This window comes from Amblyomma mixtum, chromosome 1 (assembly GCF_055824585.1).
Source record: "Amblyomma mixtum isolate Tamu chromosome 1, ASM5582458v1, whole genome shotgun sequence".
Taxonomy (NCBI): domain Eukaryota; kingdom Metazoa; phylum Arthropoda; class Arachnida; order Ixodida; family Ixodidae; genus Amblyomma; species Amblyomma mixtum.
The window spans coordinates 206171406-206199135 of NC_143012.1; the positions used below are offsets into that span (position 1 = coordinate 206171406).

The 27730-nt window shown below is 44.9% G+C and overlaps 1 protein-coding gene across 1 annotated transcript; it reads right to left on the reverse strand.

Annotated features, from left to right (window-relative positions):
* Positions 1–8636: 8636 nt before the first annotated feature.
* On the reverse strand, positions 8637–27567 carry Tsen2 (tRNA splicing endonuclease subunit 2). The gene is made up of 9 exons (XM_089562530.1): positions 27213–27567; positions 24935–25029; positions 23456–24027; positions 21581–21960; positions 20434–20487; positions 19206–19341; positions 16490–16644; positions 9959–10039; positions 8637–9002 (listed from the first exon to the last, which is right to left on the reverse strand). The coding sequence occupies exons 1-9, from the start codon at positions 27405–27407 to the stop codon at positions 8940–8942; spliced, it is 1731 nt and encodes a 576-aa protein (XP_089418656.1). The 5' UTR covers positions 27408–27567; the 3' UTR covers positions 8637–8939.
* Between the last annotated feature and the right edge of the window lie 163 nt (positions 27568–27730).

Sequence of the window (27730 nt, forward strand, 5' to 3'; positions counted from 1 at the left end):
TCTCTATTGGAATACAGGAATCACCATTCTGACATTCTGCCATTAAAGATCATTTCCCAAAATTGGGTTTTCGCCCTTTTTTTGTTTTTGATTGTTTGTTTTCTGCCCGTAGCAGACCCGGGGGATTCAGTGGCGGCAACATCTATTGGCAAGACTTAAAAAGTGTCCTTGCTTTTGAATCACATCAATAAAACTTCATCCTTAGCTTGCCTAAAATGCCAGATTTGATCAGCTGGCTTTCAGGGAGCATCTCATTCAAGAAATCTTTGGGTATGATGAGGTAAAAGAAGTCCACGCCCGCAATGCTCCCATAGAATCCATTCGTCACAAACCAAAAAAAAATGGGAAAAAGAAGGAAGTGCAAGCTCTGCTATTGGAGAACAAAACAAGATCAAAGATCAAATATTGTGTGCAGCACCTGTCAAGTCTATCTCTGCTTCATCACCTGATAGCTTTTCACAGTGACTGTCATGACCCCCCATATACTTTTTCGTGTTTTCGGCATATTTGACAAAAAAATGTTCAAGTACCTTTGCACGCACGACTGTGCTGTTTGTTTCCTTCAGGAGTGTAACTGATAAGCTACAATTTCATGCATTGCAATATGCTCTGGGTTTGTTGCTTCTTGCAAAAAAAAAAAAAATCTTTCAGTACACTCCAAGTCGTTCATTTTTCTGCGGTAGCGAAAGAGTTAATGGCAGTGCGTCAACTTCTCCAACTGTTGCTGCTGCGGTACGCTTAAAAAACAGGTATCTGAAATTGCTAAAGATAGTTGAATATTTCCCTAGGGCAGGCTTGAACTGTAAGGTGTGCACAAACTGGTGCTGCCATTTCAGTTTGAAAGCCATATTGCCGCGAATCTTTGTAGCATTTGTTTGTTGTGTTTATTTGTTCATGCTTCAAGGCTGCCAGCACGCCGCTTTATCGCTTCGTTTGTGACGCAAGGCGCGCCTAGAATTATCTCGATTGATCGCATCCGGGCGGACCCGATTCTACTAGATGTCACGTAGTGGTGACTGCAGTACGGCGAACAGGAAAACAGCGAGAACGTCTTCGAAACGAAGCTCTTTATTCGGGCTGACTTGCGCCAGCAAAGAACTAAACCACTCGGCGGCGGCGTAGCAACAAGCGTGCTCGGCGGTCGTCGAACAGAATCCCCGCCGCTGCCGGCCGTGCTCTTTTTAAAGCTGATAGCGAACCTTCCAGATAAAGCGTGGAAGGTTCTAGAACTTTCTGGCACGAAGTAGAATCGGGTCCGCCTGGATGCGATCAATCGAGATAATTCTAGGCGCGTCTTGCGTCACAAATGAAGCGATAAAGCGGCGTGCCCGGGAGCCTTGAATCATGAACAAATAAACACAACAAACAAACGCTACAAAGATTCGCGGAAATATGCACACGGCAGTGCACTGGAAGTGAACTTGGGCAGACAGTGCACGGTACTGATAGGAAATGCCAGCTGTTGTTCCTAAGTGTTTGTGCATCACTGGCCATACTTGTAATGGACCAATGCAGATTTCCCCAGTGTCGCAAGCAGCTTGTGTGACTACTGCTTCAGATACTAGGCTCATTGTCATTTACGTGGCCATGATGCGGCACAGGTCATTGTGTCATGGGCCATTGCATGATGCGCAAAAATGAGGCCGTGAGTGTTGTATGCTTCCCTCTTTTGTGGGGAAAGCGTACCGCACTGTGTACATTTTCTTCTGTGTTGTTTTACCACTGTTGCAGTGAATGTCCCGAGTCTTGGTTTGCAGACTAGAGAGTGCAGCTACCTTATATGCGTGCATGTTTTTCTCATTTGTGTTTTGTTGCCGCGAGTGAGGACTGCAGCGAAAACTGCAGTGGGAAAGAGAGCATACACGATGGATGTGCGTGAAGCAACAGTCAAAGATGCCATGTGTTTTGCATGTCGACCATGTGGTGTCATGTACAAGCCAGCCACACTGCCAAAGGTTTGCGTATAGGAGCAAACAACCACTGTGCATGCTTTTGTTTCTTTACATGTAGCCACGTGTTTTGTGCAGTTTGTCTTTTCGTATCCATGGATTTTTAAAGTTTTGTGTGTGCCAACTTGTCGCAAAAAAAAATATTTTTTTTGACAGATCTCACAAGTCAGCATGTGGTGAATGCATGCTGCAGTGGTAGTGCTGCCCTTGTATCATTCATTATCATGATGATGATGCTCATTCATTGGGAGGAGTGAGACGTGTATAGTTTGCTTATGCCTATCCTTGGCAAGTGCCTCGTCTCTTGTGTCTTCGCTTTTTGTATCGGTTTTCATTTAGTCTTGCGTGCATTCACTCCACTACTTACATTTTGTATGAACAGAATAATAAAGACCAAAAATAAATCATCTGTACCACAGGTGTTGTTGACAACTTCTTAAAAAGTTGCAGTCATTGGTGATTTATCAGTCACCAAAGACAATGCAAATGCCAGCATGGATTTGTGGCTGCCACACGAGCTGAGTTGGGTGCCATCTCTGCTCTGTCTGCTCTTTGTTCGGCTGCCTTTTCAGTAGGCTTGCTTGCAAAGTTATACCTCCACCGCATGTACTAAGCAGCCATGAGAAAAAATTGGCTGTGGCTTCACTCTGTTATGCCTGGATGTGTGTAACGAGAGGTGCGGTTAATCTCATTGTTTAGCTTGGTTATCTCTACAGTTACCTCTTTATCGTATAGCTTGGTACGTCTCAGTGTTTAGGTTCTGTTGTTACCTATCATTAAGTTATGGTTACATTAAAGACATTTTTAAAGTGTAACGCATTTATTTTCAAAGTCTTCATCTTGTTGTTTCTCAATTGCCTCAAGGACGGCCCGATGGTCTGTGAAGTAGCAAACAGCCATCTCAATGGCTCCCACACAGTACTTTGAGGCCAAGGTTTGGCTCTGGTAAACCAGGTCACGGCCCTGGCACGACATGGCGAACTAGACAATGAACCATCCTCATCATAATCCACTCGCCTGGCCGCTTCATACTTACGACGCTTCTCGGGGCGTGCGGTTCATTCTTCCTCTGTTACCTCGGCTTGCTGCCTCATCTTGGTTTCGTTCCGACGACAAAGCCTCGCTTCATTCAGTCTCCAACTCTCTTTCCATATCTGCCAATTAATCGCACCGAGCCACCCCTTCTATACAAACGATGCAACGCCGGCTCCTCCTATGTTGTTGCAACTATAGTTGCAACGCGGTTTCTCCGGCTCCTCCCCTGGCGTCATGCCAGATGGCGCGGCGCTGCCAGCTGCGGCGGTTGCTAGGCAACGGCTCAGCTTGCGGTGTGGCCACTGCCCACAGCGAAACGGCGAGAACGGCGAAACGGCCACTGGAGCTCTCACTACAAAAGGTGGATTTAGGGTTGCATGGTCTATCCAGTGATAACCTGTATAGACCATTTACAGAGAGCAATTTGCATGTTGCGCAGCAGGTAGCGTCACTAGGGCAGCTATACTAAAGGGGTTTTAAGCTGTGCTGGTAGCGGTATTTTTAGTGCGACAGCACTTGTAGTCGCCACTCCTCGCATTTAGCCATGTGTGTGTGTTTATTTGAAGCCTGCTTTGTGGCAGGCTGCCCACTGGGTTGTCTGCAACCTGTCAGGTGTGTGCGTGTGTGGACACACACAAACACTATACCAGGAGTCCGAGCTAAATATAACGGAGCTTTTAAAAAAGACGAAAGTGTCCTAGCCTAGTGAAACTGAAAGTTGTTCGGAGTTGCGTGGCCTAGTGTGCAATATTTTGTGTTCTTCAAAGTTAATTAGTTAAGCCTAATTAGCTAACTTTATAATATTGTCTTTGAGAACAAAGTTTCGGTACAGAAGTTGTAGACTGTCTCGAAAAACAGCTAGCAGCACTGTTTCCATCGAGGTATGATTTACGTCTATAGCTTTATTTGTTGGCCCTCAAAGACAGCTATCACGTGACGAGCTGCTGGCTCTGATCTCTGCCCCAATGTACCTGCAAAAGCTCATCGGGAAGAGCACCCCAGAAAAAAAAGCAGATTTTGTTCTCTGAGAAGCATCTCGATACGTTGAAGTGGCACCGTTGTCAGTCGGGAAACTTTTTTATTGTGCAAGTTACAGTTTAAGGATGGTAAAAAATACTCTACATGAACAGTACCTGGGTGCAAACATATCAGTCAGCTGTTTTCCAAAACGAGCTACAGCTTCTGTACTGCAACTTTGTTCCTCAAGCCAATAATTAAAGTTAGCTAATTAACTTTGAAAAACAACAAATACTGCAGACTAGGCGTTGCAACTGAACAACCCTCAGTTGGTTTCACTGGGCTAATGGTGTTTTTAGTGCGAAAGCACGACTTAACACGGTCCCAACCACGAATCTTGTCTGAAGCCTCGTAGTAACTCTGGTTAATTCGGAGAAGCGTTGCGCAAGCTACAGCCAATGGGAGGAAGTTCGGAGAAGCGTCATGCCAGCTGTAGCCAATGGGAGGATGACATTGGCCAAACCTAGCATAGAAACAGCCCATGCAGCATGGAAAGCCATGCAGAAATAAACATCCGCAACTGGTTTCGAACCTGCGGTGGCACAAATAGATCAGCTTCGCTGGCCACTGCACGAGAGCATAAACTGCAATACACTCTCGCGCTGTGCATCGCATGTCATCATCAACTTCTATCTGCAGCGCTAACAGATTAGATCAGCTTAACCTGAGTAATGTCATTGCCAGACGTGCCAAAACCCAACAAAGCAAAACTATGAGGCAACCAGGCTAAAACATGCTTTCGCACGTCACTGTTCGATTCGCCTGCACTAGTTCTGTAAAGTTCCGCGGCGGTGCCGCCAGCGTGCAGCGCCAGTTCCTGCTAAAGCTTGAGGGGCTTTAGTTCCTGCTGTTCAAGTGGTTCAAGTGCAGTCTAAATGGCACTGGCTGCTTCCAAACGAATGGTGGAGTGCAGGCCTGGTCGCCTGCTGGCCTTGGCGTCGCTACTAAATTGCAGCCACCAGTGTGGCGACCATATACATCAACGGCTGCCAACATCCCGAACCGTGTGAAGAATTTTCAAACAGCACATCACAGCTAGATGTTGCCATGCATCAGCCTGCATCATGCATGCATCACAGTGGTTGTTGCAACAATGTGCATAATGTTGCATGCACGTGTGTACTTTTTAGTTTATAACTTAACGGTCCGTCGAGAGCACGGTGGTCGCGAGATGCACGGTACGTGTCAGCGAAGGCCGCCGTCCCCACCTCCGTCACCGCCTTCTCAGGTGGCCAATCACTTTCCATCAGAGTCGGGCCGGTGTGGGGTACTGTTCACATTGACGAGTGGAATAAACTGAGTATCTACGCTGTTTATCGCAAAACGCAAGCCATCGCCACGCAAGCCGTCGTCTGCTTCCATGGCGGCTGCACCATTTCGGCACCGACCACTGAGGAGGTGCACAGTTGTCCTGAACTAGACCTGCACAACGTCTGCACTTTTTTGAAACGAATGGCGTCGTGCAGACGGCGCCAACTGCTGAAACGAATGGCGAAGTGGAGCACCATGAGAACCAGTTCACGTAGTGCATGCGAATCGAACCGAGCCCAAGTTAAAACCCTACCACTTTTTTAAAAGCTTGGCTACATTTAGCGTGACAGGTTGTAGTTAAATAAATGATTGGTCGCGAGAGGTGCCTCGGGAAGAGCAACCCAAGTCTCGCAAGCCCCTCCTGTGGTAGCACTTGCCATCACATGGCAATAGTGTAATGCTTAACCACTGAACCACTGTGCCAGGAGCGATACAAGAATCCCCATGGATATATGAATGTAAACTAGAGAATGACTGATTCCACACAAATGGGCATTAACTCATTATCGCTAACTGAACAATTTCCATCCATGAACTATGAATTTGAACACCAGAACCATTGCGAAAACCAAAGTGCTGGCTCACCTAATTCACATTTCACTTAACTACGTAAATCAGCTGTCAATTTTTCTTTCAGTTTTTTCTTGGCTGTCCATCATCTATCGAATGTCACTTCTGGCCTTTGGAGCCATTGTTAACAGCATTGGTGTGCAGTGCAAACTTGCTCTGCAGCTTGTGTACGAGCATCAAACGAGCTTTCAACACCGCTGCTTTGGTAAGGATGTCGTTTTTGATGCAGTGTGCCGGTAAGTAGAGGTAATGTTCCTGCGGTCGATCAGCAGAAAAACTGACATTTACATATGGGGCACGTCATGACACAGGCCATCATTTTTCTGCAAGCTGTTTTAAAAGTTCATGCTGATTACTATGAGGACAGAAAATCTACAAGTTGCTGTAAAGCAAAAAAAAAAATACAATCTTAGAAACCCCAGAAAGCAGTAATATATTCTAGTGTGACAGTAACTGCAGGAATACGAGAACGAGCTGGTTATCTTCGCAACAGTAAAATGTGTCGCACCATTGTAATGTTGCTGGGTTATTGCTGCAGTGTATTAAAAACAGTCTTGTGGTTGCTCACGCTCAGACCTACACAACGACGTCACTGTGCGGAGAAGACTGGTCAACGTATGCATGCCTGTAACCTTTCTCACTTTTGAAGACACTTATCCAATATTACGCATATGCAGGAGGAGACGATGGCAAAATTTCTCATGGTAGGATTTTGCATTTTGCCAATTAGTAGGACCTGAACTCCAGGAGAATTTCTCCAGAGCATGGCTGAACACTTCTGATCTCTAGTACTAAAACTGGTTTTCGAGCGATGTGTGTAGTCTTCCTTCCAAAGCCAACATGTTTGTGGAAAATATAATAATATCTGAGCAATAATCGCGAAATCACGCGCGTGCACATTCAGTTGTGAATCCTGTATGCTGTGCTAAGAGGTGAACTTCTTGATAACTGAACACATATTTCTCCTTTCAGGAAAAATATCGAGCCCTAGAAAGCAAGCTCTCGGACAATACTGCGGTTTGCATCTGCGCAATTTGACAATTAATTATGAGATCCACAAAGGGCATTAGGAGCTGAATTGATAAAAATATATAATGCACAGACGATTGGATGGTTTGTCGATGCATTCAAGCCAATGTAGGGAGTCAGAAAGAGACGAGTAAATCAAGTGGCTGGATCAAACATTGTTCAGCTCCAACACATACTATGGGTATAGACGCAAGGTTTTTGTGCCATCTGCAAATCGGAAGGGCTTTCACTGTTTTGTCCACAGTGAGAGCCAGGACAGTGCTTTGCAGCACGGCGCCAGCATGCTGGCAGCCGCCGAAACTAGAAGGCCTGAAGGGTGGTGACGATGGAAAGTTCACGTGACCAAATATGGCAGCACCCACAGACCCATACTACAGACAACAGTTCACATTGTGCTCAGCGTCTCTACCACCACGCCCCTGCCTCCCTAGCTGCCATTGTTATGCTTGATTGTATTATACTGAGTCTGCAGAAGATGACACCGTTCTCAACCAATGCTTTGCTCTTCATATGAAATCAAACAACCCCCCCCCCTTGCATTATATATTACTGGTATTAGTGGCTGCATTATATTCATGCAATTGCCGTACTTCCATAAGACTTGGCATGAAATTGAAGATTTGAAAACTGAAAATAAATCATTAGCACATTTACCTCGGAAAAATAAGGTGTGCTTACTAGGCTCACTCACAAAAGATTGGTCAGCCTATGGGCTCACTCAAACTCAGATTCACACAAGGCCGGGCTCACTCTCACTAATTTAGAATCGTGACTCATCTGGGCTCAGCCACTCGTTACGATTCCTTTAAACTCATTACCCATCCAGGCTCACTCACTCATTTCGACTCGAGACTCATCTGGACTCGCTCATTTCGGCTCATGACTCATTTGGGCTCGCTCATTCATTTTGACTGAAGGCACACATAGGCTCAAAAAGCCCCAAAGTGTCACATCCTCAAGCCAACAGAGACGTGCCGTAATGGATAAGAGCAAGATTGAAGGTATTTCCAAGTGTTTCTTCTCCAAACAAACACTACGCGTTTAGTTAGCAGCCAAATTACAAGACAGCATCCTTGGAGCCATGCCATCACAGACAACTGCTATGGTAAAGATTTTTGCCGGTCCAAGCAACATTACTATAGAGAGGTTCTACTTTGTCAAAGGATGTGCAATCAAGTTCACTGTCGTGATAAATATTATTTACTGCGTTTGCTAGCTACATGAAAGAATACTTCAGTTGTGATATGAAGAGTGCTGAATTCATCTGAAACAAAGAAATCACTGCCAGGTGTAGCACAATTCCAGAAAAATTTGCTAATTTGCAATGTAGAGAACTGTGCACATAGTGCCCGAGGGAAGTAAGGCAAACCTTCTGCAGCACCATCATAACCTCTGAGCACTAGCGCAATGCCTTTTCATTATCTTCTATGAAAGAAAAATGCTTTTCAGGTGAGTGCCAACACCAGCAGCTGTCGAAAGCAGAAACCTGCAAAGAATGCAATGGTGGCATAACCATGTGACACAGTTGGCAACACCTGTGCTTTTATGTTGTAAAGCGTCTGTAGACCCTTTCACGGCCCAAGGAGCAACTGGTTTTTTTAGATGGTGGGGGAGCTTAATCTTGAGCTTTTTTCCTTTTTTAAGACCACAGCCCAGAGTACACTATGACGGTGCCCATCCACCTTTTTTTCAAAGGGTATATAGTTGCAGCAGAAGACACGTGAGCACATGAAAAAGTTCATTTATTCTGTGGAGACCGATGAGATCACATGGATATGAGGCAATGTGCATGACGGCAATGGTAATGAAACATCGGAAGTTGGCACCAGTTCATGTTAGATGGGGTTCTCTTTGGATGCTTGTCTTCTTGGCGGTGTATCTACAAAACGAGTCACCAGCCAATTCAAAGACCTTTCTCCAGCTAACATTGCTATAAGTCGGTGCTCAGTTCAACGACCTTGGACAAGTACTGGAAGCAGTGCAAACCATCCCACAAGGACGAATCCCTTGTGCACAGTGTGCTGCCACTCAGGATGCATCGTCACGCTTCTCCCGCTCTTCTGACGTGATCCAGCGCCGCACCAAGAGCTCCTGCAAAACACACCACGAACGCAGAATTCAGTCTGTTGAACAGTTTCTCCGCTAGAGTAATCCCACAGTGCAGAAATAAAAATGCTAAAGAATTTATAACAGCAAGCAAAGAATGCATCATAAACAGTGAGTGACGCACTCGATGCATGCAAATTTGCAATTGTCATAAAGCTCGATCAGTGGTGGCTAACACTTTAAAGGTGCACTGAAGAGGAATCTGAACTCTTCTTTTTGCCGCGGGAACTCGATCAACACGTTCCAAGCATTCTTAGAAGCTTAGATTTATTCCCCTGTGAGGCTGATTTTCCTAATTAAATCAAATTAACGTCCGGCTCCCGCCTTTTTTTTTTTTAATTCTCCCTCGTACGGTGGGCGGAGTTGACCAACGCGTGGAGTGCCTTTCACCCTGTCCCGTGGCGGCTTGCCGCTCTGCCATCGGCGGAGTAATACGTAGTAGTCCGTAGAAGCAAATAGTCCGCGCGTATTTTTATTTCTGCGGGCTTATTTTGCGGCTATATTATCTGCGAATGAAACTATTTATTCACAGAAACCTAAAAAACAAAATAAAGCAAAAGCAAAGCCTCCACGGAGCTGGCTGCAAGGCACTCCACGCGTTGGTCGACTCCGCCCACCGTACGAGGAAGAATTAAAAAAAAAAAGGCGGGAGTTGGACGTTAATTCGATTTAATTAGGAAAATCAGCCACACAGGGCAATAAATCGAAGTTTCTAAGAATGCTCAGAACGTGTAGATTGAGTTCCCGCGGCAAAAAGACGAGTTCAGATTCCTCTTCAGTGCACCTTTAACCCTGCTTTGAGAAATAATATGTTAATAAGGAATATGTGAAAAATATTTACAATTTTTCAGTCTGTACAATGCGCGATACACTGAGAATTTCAGGGCTAAGATGGTAATGCAGCTGAACAAATCTGTAGCAAAGATCAACTCTCCAACTACCTGAATCTTGAATGACCGCAAACAGTTGGGCGTGGAGAGGTCGGCATCTCTGGGCACGATCACATGACACAGCAGCACAGTCTGCAAAAGGCAAAAAAGAGAGATGCTACTGAAGGACACATGAGGACGACGATAGTGGACACTTGTAAAAATAACTGCTACATGTGAAAATCTAACATAACAGTTCCTTTCACATTTAGTCACAATGACCTGGTATGTTTGTGCCAGATTGTGCTCGATGATTTATGAACAAAAACCACAAATCAAACAATGTTTTTTTTTTTTTTAAGTTTTTCCTGCGTGTGCTCCATTGTGAAATGGCGACATATCGTTTGCCCGCCGTTCCCTCATTACTATACACGAGGCTTGCATGTATGAGCTGTACGTGGCCAGTTGTGACGGTACCCTTGCCTACGCAGGCACAGCCTTACAGCAAATGCAGAAAATTACAAGGCCTGGTAAACTCAAACTCGCACATTTAGAACTATCAGGTCACAAGTCATTCTAGCTTTTCATGTTGGTACAGTGGGTATAACAGAGTACACGGTGGGGCCAGTTGGTCATACATAATCTGAACGAACAAACGTAGCGTTTAGACAGGACACAGAAAGATGAGGACAGGACGGGGCTACAACTTACAACTGAATGAAATAGATAAACGAAAGACACATCCTTTCTCAAGCAAAGACACGCACGCGCAAACTTGTGCATAAATAGATAAATAGATGGTGTGCATTAGCACACCATCTATTTATCTAATGGAAAAAGAAAGAAACTTTCTAAGACGCACTTAATGTTTGTAAACAGTCTTCATGACCGGTGGCTATTCCACGCCTTTTCGTCTCTTTTTCTTTTACCGGGCTTTTCTAGATTATCACAGTTTTGTCATTCTTTCAAGTTTGCGCATGCGTGTCTTTGCTCGAGAAAGGATGTGTCTTTCGTTAATCGATTTCATTCAGTTGCAAGTTGTAGCCCCGTCCTGTCCTCATCTTTCTGTGTCCTGTCTAAACGCTACGTTTGTTCGTTCAGATTACCGTGGGTATGTCGATGTTCATTTCAAAAGGCTTTCGGGAGGAAACCAACTATCTTGAAATGTAGTCTGTGAAAACGCAAAAAAAAACAATAAAGTTCACCAACAGTCTGCATGACCCGCACGCTACACTGCAAACCAACAAGTCTGCATTAACATACCGCAATGCACGCTGTGCCTTGGCACCACCATCACTTTGCACCACTCCATACTTCACACAATGACATGGAAATGAAAACTATTTTCCTGATGTAAGCATAAAATATATTATTAAGCATAAAATATATATTAAAATATAATCTATATTTCTTATGTAAGCATAAAAAACAGAATCATTCTACTGCGATTCGTTTCAAAATGCTGAAAGGATGAGTGATAGCAATCACAGAAGAATTTATGGTGGGAATAGGGTCTAAAAAAAATTTCGTTAATGAAGTCACAATTACCAAAACCTTCAGGGTTCAGTACATTTTCATGCTGATTCCAAACACGTAATGTAATTTAATGTAAAACAAGTCCTTATACACTTATATATAATATGTAAGGTAACTTTCCGCCTAGAGCTTTCAAAAAATTTTGCTGCGGGGAAATTGCTAAAATTATAGTTTCTCTTGACATCAAGGAAAGCAATAAGGCCAAAAATTATCATCCTGCCTATCATAGAAGTTAGTTATAGGTAGGCATATGCCAATATTCGATAATTTCAAATAGGCTGTCGAATAGTTAAGTTTTTGACATTCGATTCTATCTGAACGTTTGGTATTTGGAATCCTGAAGTATTATCTCGAATGGATAACATCTCTGGAACTCTTGCTGCGCGTGACTTCGGTTCAGCGCACCTCCACCAGGATGGCACCGCGGCGTGTAAGCAACCAAAGCTCCGACTACATGCCGCATGCCTGCCCTTCCATGCATATGCCACAGCTGGTGATTTCTGAGGAGCGGAAATGGCGCAGTATCTGTCTCGCATATCTCCGCGGACACCTGAACCGCGCCGTAAGGGAAGGGACTGATGAAGGAGGGACTGAAAGAAGAAAGAGGTGCCATAGTGGAGGGCACTGGAACAATTTCGACCACCTAAGGATAATTAACGTGCAATAAGGGACTAATTACTCATTGGCATCCACCTGAGCACAGCCATACGGCTGCAGAGGAAAGCTATACAGCTTTCTCGGAAACTTCGTAGTTAAAGAAAAATTCGTCCTGGTCCGTGGTTCGAACCACCCGGGACCACCACTTCACCGGAGCAGTCGCTCTACCAACTGAGCTAACTGGGACGGGAAGTTCACACTTTGATTAATTGATCAATTCGTTCTCGCCCTACCATAAGCTTGCCGTCCCGGTTAGCTCAGTTGGTAGAGCTACTGCTCCGGTGAAGCGGTGGTCCCGGGTTCGAACCCCGGACCAGGACGAATTTTTCTTTAACTACGAAGTTTCCGAGAAAGCTGTAATAGCTTTCCTCTGTAGCGGTATGGCTGCGCTCAGGTGGATGCCAGTGAGTAATTACTCCCTTATTACAAATTTACTCCACCTTGGGGGATTCCCCTAAACATTTGACCAACATAATTAACGTGCACTGACATCGCATAACACATTGATGCCTTTAGCGCTTCGCCTCCATCGAAATGCGGCCGCCGCGGTCGGGTTCGAACCCAGGTACGGTCTGCGCATGATTGCAGCAACAGACGCGAACAGGCGGAAGCGCGTGTCCAGATCTGTACCTGTCAGATGCCTGCGGCTATGCTACTTGCAGTGCACATGTGCCGCAACCAGCACGGCGATGTGCATCAAGAGAGAGATTTAGCATAGTGCACTCCGCTTCTGCGCACTGCCAGTGCACAAGTGGTGACTCGTCTCGATGGGGTAGGCATGCAAACAGCTGGCCGGTGTCTTGCGCCCTGTGGCATCCTCAGGGCGATCTGCACATGCTTATTTGTTTATTTTTGTTTATTGTAATACCCACAGCGCCACAAGTGGCATTACAGTGGGGGGAATAACACATCATACAAACAAACAAAAAAGGTAACAAAGTGCAGCACATACAATGCAACCATGATGCAACATTAATACAGCCTAAAAACAGCATTCACAGAGATGAAGAGAATAAATCACCTGACGTAATTAATACCACCTCTTCAGAAAGCCGGTTCCAATCTCTTATAGACCTAGGGAAAAAAGCATATTTGTACATCTCTGATTTACAGTTAATTTCCTTAACTTTTAATCGATGGTCACGACGTAGCGAAATATAGTTTGGTGAATGGATGTATAGGTCACGGTTTATGCCAGTATTGGAATAGTAAATACTATGAAAAAATTTTAACCTCAAACAATATCTACGTTTTTCAAGCGTTTTCCATCCCAGCGAGTTTTTTGCACGTGAAACACTAAAGCTCCTGGTATAGTTGTCAAAGACATATCGGATACCCAAGTTTTGTACCCTCTCAAGTTTATCTATATCCGTTTTATGCCAAGGGTCCCATACTGCGCAGGCATATTCGAGAACCGAGCGAACGTTTGTCATGAAAAGTAACTCTCGTTTCTAAAGGGAATTGCTTGGTGTTATGCGCAGTGTCTCCCCGCGGACACGGACTTCGCTATGCTAAATCTCTCTAATCGCAGGATGCATGGGCTTCCTTGACTTCCATGGAATGAGTTTAGAGCTGAATGCAGCTGCCGCAGCCGCTCTTCTCGGCGTGAACTTAGCTAAACAAGTACAACAGCACGAGTCTGAAGGGGAGCTAGCACGGGACACACGGGAGATCGGGTGCTCCTTTCCGATGCCCGACACAGGGTAACACTGGGCATACGGTGCTTATGCCTAGCAGGTTTCGTGGTGACACTGCTTAAGGGGGGACCCTGGTCTTTGAAAAAAAATTTTTATTAATGAAGTCACAGTTATGAAATTTCCAGGCCACATGTAGTTTTGTTTGCTGATTCTGGATATGTCATTTAATTTTGTGTAAAACAATTCCTTTGAGCACTTGTGTAATTTTTATGCAAGTATTTTGGGAAAAGTTTTGCAGAAAATTTGCTAAAGGAAACTCGCTGAAATGCATGCCATTGGGTTCTCTTGACACCAAGGAATGCAATAAGGGTAAAATTATCATCCTGGCTATCATAGAGCTTGAGTTATAGAGTTTTGAAGTTGTCGCTTCAGAAATGAGAAGGAAAATGTGTATTCCTGTTTGTGAAGTGGCAGCTTCAGTACCCTGTAACTCAAGTTCTATGATAGCCAGGATGATAATTTTACCCTTATTGCATTCTTTGGTGTCAAGAGAGCCCAATGGCATGCATATCAGCGAGTTTCCTGCAGCAAATTTTCTTATATGCTCTCTCCAAAAGACTTGCATAAAAATTGCATAAGTGCTCAAGGAATTGTTTTACACAAAATTAAATGACATATCTAAAATCAGCACACAAAAATACATGTGGCCTGAAAATTTCACTACTATATCTAGATTAATAAAAAATTTTTTTCAAGACCCTTAAAAGCAACAACTGAGCAACGACACAATCACAATTAAGAGCAGCAGTTGGAGGCCCCACATACAGGTCTCACACCCCACAGATATGTCGAGACTGCATGCAGGTCAGCTCCCCCCAGTTTTCAACAGCCATTTTTGCAGAAACTGGTTACAGCTTCAATGAGTGCAAAATAGCTTTAATGCATTTTTATTTTTTTTTTCATGTAATGGCCTTGTGTGTTCGAAAAATTAATGACTTTTAAAACACCTATTGCACCTTTTAATCATTTTGTGTGCCAGAAGTATTAGAAATATTCGCTTCAAAATTATTGGAAAAAATTACTATTCACTTCGAACCAAAAAATTACATGCCCAGTTCAAGGATTTTAAGTTGCTATTTCATAAACTGGAAGAAAAGTTTGCATTCACATTTCTGAGGTGACAACTTCAAACACCTAAAACTCAACTTCTATGATAGACATGGTAATAAGTTTTGCCTTACTGCCTTCCTTGATTGTACTAATCGCATGCATTTTAGCAAGTTGCCCGCAGAAAAATTTCTTGAAAGTTCTCGGCAAAAAGTTACCTAACATATTACGTAAGCGCACAAGGACTCGCTTCACATAGAATTAAATTGCATGCTTGGAATCAGCAAAAAAATTTTCAGCTCCCAGAAGATTTCATAAGTGTGACTTTACTAATAAAATTTTTTTTTCTTCCCCCCTCAAAGCTGATAAGTAACAACCCTGAAATTTATTCCCTCAACTGCATCGTTTACTGCTTCGTGTGCTTTTTTGCTTTTGACCAGAGAAATGCAGCAATGCAACCAGCAGAAGCTCTGATCTCTCCTCTTCGGGATGATATTAGAATGGTGGTACACTGTTGGAAATCCACAATACGCAGGGATCATCAGAAATGTGAGTTGGTCACAATTTTCGACGAACACACAAAAAAGAAATTTTTTTGTAATTTGTACTGTACTACATTTTCCCTATAATTTTTCTTCACGGGATATCTAAACGCCCGAAGATTAAAAAAAATAATAATTAAGAAATGAAAAATACTGACCAAATTGGCCACTTCATTTTCCTTGTCCCCCCTAAAAGCTTAAAGAACTAATGGCAGAGATGTGAAAATAATAGAGAGTTCATTTCGCAGGGCAATGACGGCCAGCTGCATCAAGAAAGAGGTCACACGAAAAGGAGCGGGTGTCTCTAACCGACTGACCTGATCCCCCTCCCACTTTGGTTAACACAGGGTCACTGCTATCAACTGCCCGATTTTTGTCCTATAACTGCACCTGCTACATGAGCAACAGAACACAAATAGACTGCGAGAGTGCGATGACAAAGGCAGCCTCTGGTCTGCAAATGTTTGACATGCACTGCTCTTACTATGCAACATATGGCAACAAAATAATCCACCTGTTGGCCACCGGCTGGTGCACATATCTCCAAGGGCGATTTGCTGAGTTTAACACCGCGCAAGTTGTTCACTTCGATGGTGCTGTGCTGCACTAAAGCTTGAGCTTGCCGAAGATGAAGCCAGTTTTACCTCAAATCACATTCATGCTGTAGATAGTGCCGAAAACAAGGACCAAGGAGGGAGAAAGACACAACACAAGCGCTTGTGTTGTGTCTTTCTCCCACCTTGGTCTTCGTTTTTGGCGCTAACTACATCATGAATAAGATTCAACTCGTCCAACTTTCCACCTTACTTCACAAAACATGTGAATGTACACCAGATCGTATATAAGAAGTTATGAACCATCAACATGTGTTGTGCCTTATGCATGCTTTAAAAAATTTGCACACTTGTGCAAATTACATTCTCTAGCTAACACTACAAGTGCTGCCACATGTGTCTCACACAGCATGTACACTAAAGATAAAGAATCAGACTGGCTGTGGCCGCTTTGTATATATTAATCTTCAGCACCCCTTCACCAGTAACATGATTGCTTCCAGTGTTAAGATATGGCTGGAGGCAGTCACACAGACCAGACAAACAGTGAGCGGATTGCGTCATGCTGACCTTGGAGGCATTTCCGTTCACCCTGATGAGGCCCGCCAGTGCGGGCCAGCTTTGCAGCCGATGGTCGGAGTGCTCTTCGAGGTTGTCGGCCCAAACACGGCGCACCACCACTGAAAAGCTGGCATGGTAGAATGGCGGCCCATCCTTGTAGAGCACTGTAAAGGACAAAAGACAGGCATGCAACACGTGAGAGAAAAGTTGAAAATTTCTGCAACAGGCTGCCCGGCAAAGTAAGCTAAATAGGGGTGAAAAACAACTGCACCCAATCTGTTTAAAAAAAAGCGCCAACGTTTCAAGAGTGACTTTGTCCTTTCTTCAGGGGTGGCTGAAGTGGCACGGAGTAGCGGTCAATCAGTAGAGGTCAATAGAGGTCAAGTAGCGGTCAGTAGAGGTCAATCACAGTGCAAGGCCCCTAACTTTTTTTGCGGAGGAAAATTTTGAATACTTACTGCGAAGTTAAATTTAGGAATTCCCAAAACTAAATGCAAAACCTTCAAAATAATCACAAAAGTGTATTTTTGAAGCATGCCTCATGTATCACAAATGTGTATTCAATAAAACTGAAGGTGGCTATGGTAGTTCAGCATCATATAACGCCTGGCACTCCATTCATTGGACTCAAGAGCCCTTTTGCTACAAAGCACCCGATCAACTGAATGACGTCTCTTGAAGCTCCAGTGCACCAGACTATACCTCCTGTAGTGGCTGTGCTCATGAGCACGAGGCTTGTGAAAATGCCCGCTGGCAGTAACACCTGTATGCCATCTTTTGGCTTTTTTGCAGCTAATAAAAGCTCTGTTCTCATTGAAAGTAGCTTCTCCGTCGTTAAAATGCAGTTACCAACCTACACAGGTCAATTTCAATTTGTCCTTGGTGCCTCTATCAGTTGAAGACTAGAAGAGCACTGATGGGTGCAAAAACATAATACAGAACGTATGAGCATGTGACCCCCCTTTCTTTATGAAAGTAGACAGTAAGTAGAATCTCTATCATACAATCACAGTGGATACGAATTTCGGGATGATAAGCATTTGTAAAATTCATTGGCCTGAATGCACGTGTACATTTAAACAATTTCGAGTGCTCTAAACACACTCCAGCACCACTGCGGATGGTTCAAACGTGTGAGCAGGTTCAGCACCCTCCGACATTGAGCACCGCACATCACCAATGTTGCTATGGTATGGTACGCACCAAGAGCAGTGAACAGCGGTGCACAGCCCACATATTACTGATGTCATCATCTCGAGTTGTGCAGTAAGCACCGCGAGCAGTGAATGGCAGCACATGGCCATAAGTAAATCCTGTCAGCCAAAAAAAAACAGAACTACGTGAATGCATTTCCTGAGGGTCTGCACATAGATTTTGTTCGTTTTGGATGATACAAAATTTCGGATGATACTAATATTGTTCGGGATGCCGTGACATTCGTTTCATCGAGATTCTACTGTATCAGGATGAAAGACATGCATGAGAAAAGAGCAGCAGCCATCTTATGTAGGACAGATGATGGAAGAAAAACTAGCGTATAAGCACATGTAAGGGTTGCACCCATGTATGGGCCGCACCCTGTTTTCCCGAAGGAAATGTTTAAAAAAAAATATCCGTGTAAGAGCAGCACCTAAACTTCGAATGACCCAGGCGGAAATAGCCTTCTAAATGCATGCACTGCGGCCTCTGCGATCAGCTGCGGCTGTGAGCAACGGTGCGCCTGATCGCGGAGGCCACGCACGTGCACAAGAGCTTCCAAGTGCCATCCATAGATGGCGCCGAGGTCGCAGTCATCATCATCATTGTCATCTTTTTCCTCCACTGCAACCTCTTGCTATCCACATCGGCATCAGTATTCAGCTCCAGCCTTTTGTTGCTTTTGTGGCGTGTTAGCGTGTTCACCGTAGCTGTGGTGGTTGTGGCTTTCGCGCGCTGCCGCCAAGCGTTGCAGTTTTAGCACGATGGGAAAGCACCTTAGTAGCTACATGGCTGGGAGTTAGCTCTCAAACACGGCAAGCGTGTGGTGGGCAGCAAATTCGACGTGGCCAAGGAGTGCGTCTGATGATGGTGCAACCAAAAGTACGCATTGAGAAACACAAGCGCGCTTTCCAAGACAAGCTATGTGAGTTTCCTGAACTGGAAGAAGAGCTGTTCTGCAATGTGATGGAAGTGCGGAACAACGGCTATGTGTTGACAGCAGACGTGCTGCACGGCTTCTTATGGGATTACCGTGCACCACAGCACAGCACTAGCTCAGAGTCAAAATACGCTGCTACTTAAAAAAAAAAAAAATTTTTTTGCACACCGCATGTATAGACCGCACCCCAAAAATTGGCCCTTGAATCTGGAAAAAAAGGTGCGGCCCTTACATACATTTATACGGTAGCTGCCTGGAACAGCAGCCATGCACTCGCATGTTCCCTTTTATAACAAACCGTAGAAGAACTGCAGATTGGGCTAGTTGGTGTAGATTCATAGTGATGGTTCAACAGCGCAAACACACACAAACCAAGAAGGAGACAAGACACACTCAGCGCTGTGTGTGTCTTGTCTCCTTCTTGGTCTATGTGTGTTTGCGCTGTTGAACCATCACTATGAATAACAAACCGGACAGTAGTACACGTGGCGCCGACTGTACCAACAGGACACTGTGAATCTAAAAAGCCGTCTCAAAAGACCCACAGTTCCGGGCATCAAATATGAAAGCATGTCTCCAGGTACGCACAGTAATCAGCTGCAAACTTGGAGCCAGCACGGACAACCCAGCCCTTGCTGCGGAAGTGGTGGTACACAGCATATCGGGCAGGAAAGTTGTCGCACAAGGCACACAGCTTCTGCCACAGCTTCAGGAGTTCCAGGTCCTGCAGTTAATGCGTAATAACAGGCACCCTGTGGTTAACAGGTATCCTCATAGCACTCGGCAGTGCACACACCACTGCTCAACCGAATGCAACTGTTCAAAGTCGCTTTCGTTCTACATATTCTGCGAGTAGGTAGAAACCACAAAGAAAGGCACACTAGGTCAAGAGAGAAAAAGATTACCATAGCTAAGATGAAAACTCCAGCACACCGGAAAGAGGGCTGGGTATCACCGTGCAGCTATATGTACTATTGGGGACACAAGACTCCAGAACATGAGAACAGCAACCAACGCTCACATCTTCATTATCATACAGTGGTTCAAAGCCATGCTTGTCGGCGTGAAGGTTGGGCTTTGCTTCTCTGATGTGTGCTAGTGAAATCAGACAACCATAGGCAAACGCCGCTGCAATACGCCAGTATCACATTCTGAGTGCCCTGGAGACTTTTGTCCCTGATATTACAGTAAGCACGAATATGAAGGTGATCACTCTCACGTCAATACACATTTCTTTATGTGACGATCATTTGTTCATGGAATAAAGCAGCAATGATGGACATGCGAACGAAGAGCCCAGCTATGTTCATGTATTTTATTCATAATTTTTTTAAATGTGAGCTGCTGCAGTTAGTATCCGCTTAGGTCAACCCCAAAGAGATCACCTTCAAGTTGGTTCTGACTGTGCTGCGCCTACATTAATATGTGCACCCCACGAAGTCAAACTGCACCACGACACGCAGTTTCCACAAGAAAATGTGCAGCTGCAACCACCTTGTATTAATGCAAACTGCAATTACGTGTTCAGCCACCTAACACCCCAGAACTGCCAAGTTGGTGGTGGACGCACTGCGACCACAAAACACAAAAAAAGTGCAATGACAGCACACTGAAGCAGACAGACCAGGAAGCTCTCGCTCTACAACCGCCTGTCTCCATATATAGTATATTCAGACATGTCCACAACAGCATTCACAAGAATTAGTGGACTGCTTTGCCAAGAGGAAATGCTCTGGGATCATGGCAAGTATGAGGAGAAAAGCTCAACAACGCCAAACAGCACGACCGGCCAGGGGGTAGAGCTGAAGTCACTCACCTCGTCCCCATCCTTCACTATGAGGCATCCCAAGCCATAGGACAGGAAATATGCCTGCAACATAGCAAGCGACAGAAAAACCTGTCAAAGATATTCGCACAGAGCCCACGGTGCAGGCGTACAGTGAACATCATCTGATCAGATATCAGTCAGTGAACTCATAAATAATCCAGATAAGGGCACAAGGAACAAGAACACAACACACCTCTGATTTCATTTTTGTTTTGCCTAGTGAAAATTTCCTGCAGCACACAAGGTATAACCATACTACTCTACACTGACATGTCAACGAGTCTGAAATCCTGCATGCAAACTGGCTTCTGCAATGTGCACCCGTGTTATGTTTTTTGTAGAAAAGTTGTTGGGCTAGTAAGGTTGAGCATGGAGATGTATATACATAATCCAAATGGTTTAACGGCCCTTATGTGCCATAGCAATGCCAAGGGCTGAGAGCCACACCTCAGCTGTGGGCTACCAACCAATTTTGATCACCTGGGTATTTTTAATGTGCACCATAATCTCAGAACACAGGGGATTATACATTTTCCCTCCGTTCAAAAATGTGACCATTGCCATCACAAAAACCATCTGCTTGTGCTAAGCTCATAAAAGTATGTGATTTGCTCAGAGCACTGCAGAGCCCTCACTCCAGCCCATATTTATCAGAGACTGCCAGAGATGCAAGAGGCATGCATACTGCAAGATAACTCATCGCAAAAGCTAGTAAGCCAACTGGAATAGCCTATAACCTCAACAGGCATACTGCTACACTGGCGGGTGCTGCAATAGTTTTAAATTTGCCAACTGATTTACTATAAGTGTGAGTACGCGTGCACAGTTTTATTGTTCTCACATGTTCAGAAACGTTCTCAAGTGACCAATTTATCTACCAGTTTTTGTACATTTCTACAATGCTGAGACAAGTAATGACAAAACAGCGATACTTTATAACGTTTGTCTGATGTTTTCACTGCCTAGGCATTAGAGGGTTCTACACTCGCACTCAATACCTTTAGTTAACTGCAACTCTGACGGCCCTTTAAATGAGCATGGCTTGCATTTCCCTCTGGCCCTGTTAATTTCATTTCTGAAGAAATGTGGAGCGCTGCCTCTTGGCACTTTGTGCCTGAACACAGCCCTAACTTGCCTCTTCGAAGAAAAGCTGAAGTGACTCCATGAACGGCCATGGGTCTTCCGTAGCAAAGACCTCAGGGTCCTCATTGTCACTGGTAGCTGCCACATTTCCAACCATTTCGATTTCATCACCATCGCTGGCAGTACACCTGCCTCCCTCCTCTGCATGCTGGCGTCGTTTGCTCCCTTGGGAACTCTGTCCTCCTTCTTGTCCATGATCAGAAATGATGTCACTGGAAGTATGGCACACCTCAAGCAGCCCCTTCTTACTGTCTTCTTCTTCCTGTTGGTTGGGTGTTACCATCTCTGTGGAATCACAGCCGCTCTTGCTTTCGCCGCCATCTGGCACCACTGCACACGCTTCACTCTCAGCAGCTGCCTCGTCACCACCAGCTGTTGACAAAAGGAGATGCATGGATGTCACCCTGTGATTCTAACCTCAGTGCGTAACAGTGGAGCTATATTCCCTAATACTCACCACAGCAGTTTACGCATTAAAATAATTGGCACTCATACACTAAACAGGGGACTAACAGAGAGGACTAACAACACTTGACTGGTGTAGTGCTTTGGATGCCCCCCCTCCCCCCTCCCCCAGCCCAATTGGATTACAGCAGCGGACTCACGTTGACTCCCATTAGCAAAGAAGCTCCCTCCACTAAGAGGCCCTCTGAGTTGCTCTTACCTGTAAATCATGTAAATAGTCTGTATAAAGTTTTTCCTCCTGTTCTCTTCATAACCCTGTCTCCGACTTCCTCGTCCCCTCCTCCGGCCCGACCACGCTACCCAATCCCAACACTGGGCATGACCAAGACTTTGTGCAAAATTTGACCTTTCTTGCCAACAGATTACCTAACCAAAACTACCCTGAAGACCAGTTCAATTACTGCTTGTAACTGTATATGGCAAGTAGCTCCCTACCTAAAAGGAAAATAGCAAGCTTGTGTACCCAGTCTTTCACAACCTGACCTATATATTGCCACAGTCCCGGCTACAGTAGCAAGCAAACTTTGCCAACAAACAAATCACAAAATCCCACACTACTTGCTCCTGCCCAGTGCTAAGAAGTGGCAGTGACGGCTGAGGTGCACTCTAGACCTCCCCCCCATGACATGCGCCTGTTCCCAGCCCTACCTACATCATGCAACCACAGCAAAACCTGTTGTGGCAATATTTGACCCACAGCTTCTTTCTACAGTAAATGGTACAAACATAAAAGACAAACACGGCAAGTGAGGCAAGCAGGACAGGACCCACACGAAGCTTCAAGTGGAAAGCTGAAAGTCTGAGCCCACTTGTGATTAGTGGACACTTTTGGAGTTAGATGTTTTCACCTGCCGGCAGTTGGGGCAAAGATGTACCTTGTTATCAGTGTTTTGTCATTTAATGTCTTCACAACACAACTGCAGTCAGGGCAGTCAGGTGGGGAGATGAGATCAGAAAACTTTAGGGGACAGGGTGGCCGTAGGTGGTGAAAGACATGGTTAACCTCGAGGTCAATGACAGAGGCCTCTGTTCCGCAGTGAATATGCCCTGCAGTGAATAAATATAGTCTGACGAAGACAATAAATTTGCCCTTAGAGGGAAGAACCATCATCACGTGCAGCACACACACACTCAAGAGCACCCAGACATCAGCCACATGTCCCTTACAGCTCAGGCCTACTTGGGCAACGTTCCCATCATCCAGGAGGTGAATGAAACCCTTTCTGGACATGACATACTACAATGCCATACACTTCGAGATTATACAAGAATGTGCCACATACTACAACATGTGAATAACATCAGAAAAACACTCTTACACAGGTAGTGCTGCAACAGTTGACTTGTTAAAATCATTCAACGGCAGCGACCAAAAGAGTGCTTCTGTCATTTCCTCTCTTACCTTCTCTCTCCTCTGCCTTTTCCCCGCTTGTGGAGGGTGCCTCTTGGTCCTCCCCAGCAACCTCCATTCCCGTCTGGCTGTCCACTTCGATGATGTCATTGCTGCCATCGTCCACACTTTGCGGCTCAGCTGGAGCTGGCTGCACGTGGACTTCCTCGCTGGCCACGATACGCTCACCCAAAGAGTCACACTCATAAATGTCTGGTCCTCCATCATCTGCTTCAATGCTTTGCGCTTCTTTCCCATCAGCAGCTTCCTTATCCCCTTGGCCGCTGGTGCCTTCCCCACCGCCGCCCGCTCCACTCCCGTCGGCCTCACAAGGGCCTGAGCTGCTGTCTTTGCTGCTTAAATCTTCTACCCTTTCACGCTTCGAGCCGCTGCTTCTGGCCAAGATTCTGGGCACTGGCCTATGGAGGCCTGCTGTCGCGATAACAGTAACATCGCTGCTCGACTCCTTGCTGTCTTCGCTGGGTAGCTTGACCAGGATGACCTTTGGAGGTGTTGCACCGCCGTTTGGAAGAGGGTCCCCCTGTGCTTCAGCTTTCTCACGCAGCTGCCTGTGTCTCTGGAACCTGCGAGGCACAGCTATGCGCTCAAGACACGTGCAATTACGCAGTTTCCAAACCATCAATACTAGCAGCTGCAACTACCTTCTTAGGACTAAGGATGCTGGGGAGCCAAGAAACCAATCTGGTTTCAATAGTTAATGATGTGACAAGAAATCATGTAACTGCTGGTTCATTCAACTTGTTTTAGACTGGTATAGAACTGAAACTTATAATAGTGACCCACTTTCTCTTATTTGCCAATGAGTAACAAATTATAAACACAAGAGGCCCATATCTGTCAAAACAGACAAAAGATAACAGCAAAGAATGGCTGAGTGCGGTCATATTAAGCAGGGAGCTCTTGTGGATGAGTATTACGGGATGACAAATTTTGCATTACAATTTCCCAGCAATGATTCATCAGTTTGTTTCATATATGACAGAAGATTCTTTTTAGTACAAATTTGAATGCTTGTTTCAAAGCTGAGTCCCACAAGTTCTCAAAATATTTGCTGCCCATACCAGTTTATCACTGAAAAGTTCGATGAGTCAAGAAAGAACAAAAGAACTGCACTACTATGTTCGGACATATCACTTCACCCGTGCACAACAATTACGGTGTATATTGGATTTTTTTTCATAAAAAAGCAATTTCTTTCGAAAATGAAATACAGACATTACTTTCCTGCCTCTCAACTAAAAACTGCATTTCCTGTCCAGGAAACAATGTCTAAAACCTTGGCCCACATGATGAGGTGTACACTAGTTGCTGTGACACTTAAACATCAAGGCCCACATGAGGCAAAGCCATAAAGCAAGATCCAAAGTTCTAAAGCGTAGACACATTAAAATGTGGTTCCTAAACACCACCCTGGTGTCTAAAAACGGTCTCTAGCCTCATGAGCATAGCTGAGGTTTTTGAGCACAATACCTGTGGTAGCTCATAGGTCTTTCGCCATCAGCGTCTTCGGTGTCATAATGGAACCTCGGTGCTGAACGAGACAAAGTTCCTTTCCCAAAGTATCCCTAAAAAGATGAAACAAGGGTGAGACATCTTGCAAGATGGACCTGTCCACCACTAGTGGCTTAATTAAAAACAAAACATCACAATATCCCACATAAACCGCAAAAGAACAAGAACGACATTGAACCATAAATGAAACTGAAACAAAATGCCAAATGCACCAACCAAGATTCAGCACGATGAAGACAGGTGCAGAATAAACACGACAAGGTCATTACTTTTGTCAAAATCTGATGCTTCAGTAACTGTTTACCGGTTAAAAGCTGATTTTCCATTGGTTTTAAGACAGAGTTTATAAAGTAGGAGAATGCCAGAGTGTGCCATTTAGAAAAGTAAGGCATATTAATTGTATCAATAAAACAAGATGCTGAGCTAATTAGTTCAATCTTAAAGGAGTCTAGACACCTAACTTTTGGGCGCGTTTTCTTTTTTGTAATGAGGCGTAAGGCACATATTATACATGGATTACTATGTGGTATTCTCCTATGACCGCTAAATAACTGATAATCGAATTTTTTTCTCGTGCTGTTTTGGTTTCAACAGCTGACCAGTGACTGTGAAGTCAAAGAGTGGTTATAGGTCACATGAAGCACGAAAAACTGCATTAAAATCAGTGCTTCTACATTCTTTGTCCTTCCGGCTCTTGGGGAAGGCTGGCTTCGGCACTGCAGTGAATTAACACAATGATGCAGTGATTATAATGCAGTTTTTCCATGCCTTACATGACCTACAACCATTCTTTGACGTCACAGCCATCGTTTGGCTGCTGAAAGCGAAACAGCATGACAGAAAAATTCGATTATAAATTATTTAGCGGTCGTAGGCGAATACCACATGGCAATTCATTCACAGTAGAGTCTTCCACGTCATTGTAGAGAAGAAAACATGCCACCAAAATTAGGTGTCTATACTCCTTCAAAGTGAATAATTGGGCTAGAGAACACAAGCATCCTCTTGAAAATAAAATTCGCATCTACCTGCCCACCGCCAAACTTTCAACTTTACGCAAGCCTGTCAGTCAAGAATGACACAAACACACACAGATGACATGAATTGCTGGAGGTACTGTTTATCAAAAGAACAGGCTCTGCTTGTATCAGTGACGCCTCTGGATTTCTTTTCAATGGCAAAAAGCATCTACTGGGTTCGATTAGAGAGGGGTTGTAGCCAAAGTAAAGATCAGGTGCTTGCCGGCTGTGTAAAAGTGAGTGAGGGATTTTTTTTTTTTTCCAGTCATCCAACTTCTGGTGCATGCAGAAAGTGTCAGTTGACAAAAATAAATCTAGTTGGTCAACACAGCCTGTCCTGCCCATTGCCTATCTGTGTGTTTGTCTTCCTTTAATGCTGCAGAACTTTGCCTTTCTTAACTTGAGAAGCAAGGCATCAACGAAAAATGAGAGGCAAGAACTTTCAATATGATGTGCTTAAAGTGGCCGGCTGTCCAAAACTGTACAAGTGAATGTGGATACATACCCTACTTTAATACAACTGCTGTTCCCAACAAAGTAAAGGAAAAAATAAAAATTGACTGAAAAGTTCTACTAAATAAATGAGTGGTGTTACAGGGAAATCAAAAGGTTTGAAGAGTTTCCTGAAACATCCAAATCTTTTCCTGATACCATCGGAAAATGCAAAATGGCGTGGTATGGTATGGTACGGTTTGGTAAGGTATGTGGGGTTTAACGTACCAAAGCGCCGCAATGGAGGGCTCGGCATTAATTAAGACTCCTTCGGGTTCCTCATCGTGCGCTCACATCGCACAGCACACGGGCGCTTTTTGCATTTCGCCTCCATCTAAGCGCGGCCGGGATTCGAACCCGCAACCTTCGGCTCAGCAGCAGAACGCCAGAGCCACTAAACTACCGCGGCAGGTAAATGCGAAAGAGAAATGCGTTCGTGTGCCGATATTTGGGCGACGAAGGAGTCAGGTGGTCAAATACTACTACAACTTTCGTCTATGGAGTCCTCACAGCCAAGCTGAACCTGTGGTTTTCTGCTGCCAATGATGAAGTCGTGGGTTCGACTACAGGCCGCGGCAGTCTCATCTAGATGAAGGAGTACCCAACTCCTCCAGGCCATCGAAATTAAACCTGCGCAATGAGGCATGCCGTAGTACTACTGCGTGTAGCGTCGCTTCAACCGCAGCTGTCAATGAAGAGCGAAAAGGAGCTGGCTCACGTCGTACCATGTGATAGAGGTTCTTCATGTCCTCTTGCGACGTCACCTCCACACCGTCGGGCTTCAGTACACCTCGGTAAAATTGCCATGTTACAATGCTCGACTTGTCAGATCCCAGATGGAACACCAGCGGAAACGGGGACTTCTTCGTCGACGGACTTCGACGCTTTTTCTTGATTTCGAACAGCACCGTCGCTGCCATGGTGTTAACCTTCAGCGTGGGGTACTAGTAAGGTCGTGTGTGCATTTTACAAGAGGTAGTGAGAGCGGGCAAAAACGCGAAAGTAATTTAACCGCGACCAGCAACAACGCCATGTGCAGTTTGTCGTTTGTTGTGGGTAGAGACCGGTGGCCCTGTTTTCACGCTGAAAATCCATGGAAGGCGGAGCTTTCTCACGTGATCTGGCAGCCGGCGCGCGCGATTTGAAAAGCATGGTGTAGGCGAAAATGCTGAGAGCCGGCTGGGAGGCGCCCCCTCCTAATTGCTGCGCCCCGACCGTGAGGTCCCATGATGACGGAAATAAA

What these genes read in the sequence shown, in the direction of transcription:
- Tsen2 (XM_089562530.1), bottom strand. Translation starts at nt 27,407, where the DNA reads ATGGCAGCGACGGTGCTGTTCGAAATCAAGAAAAAGCGTCGAAGTCCG. An exon ending in TGAAGAACCTCTATCACATG is followed by an intron (nt 25,030 to 27,212) that starts GTACGACGTGAG and finishes TCATCTTTTTAG; the next exon opens with GGATACTTTGGGAAAGGAAC. An exon ending in TAGTGAAGGATGGGGACGAG is followed by an intron (nt 19,342 to 20,433) that starts GTGAGTGACTTC and finishes CATTAACTGCAG; the next exon opens with GACCTGGAACTCCTGAAGCT.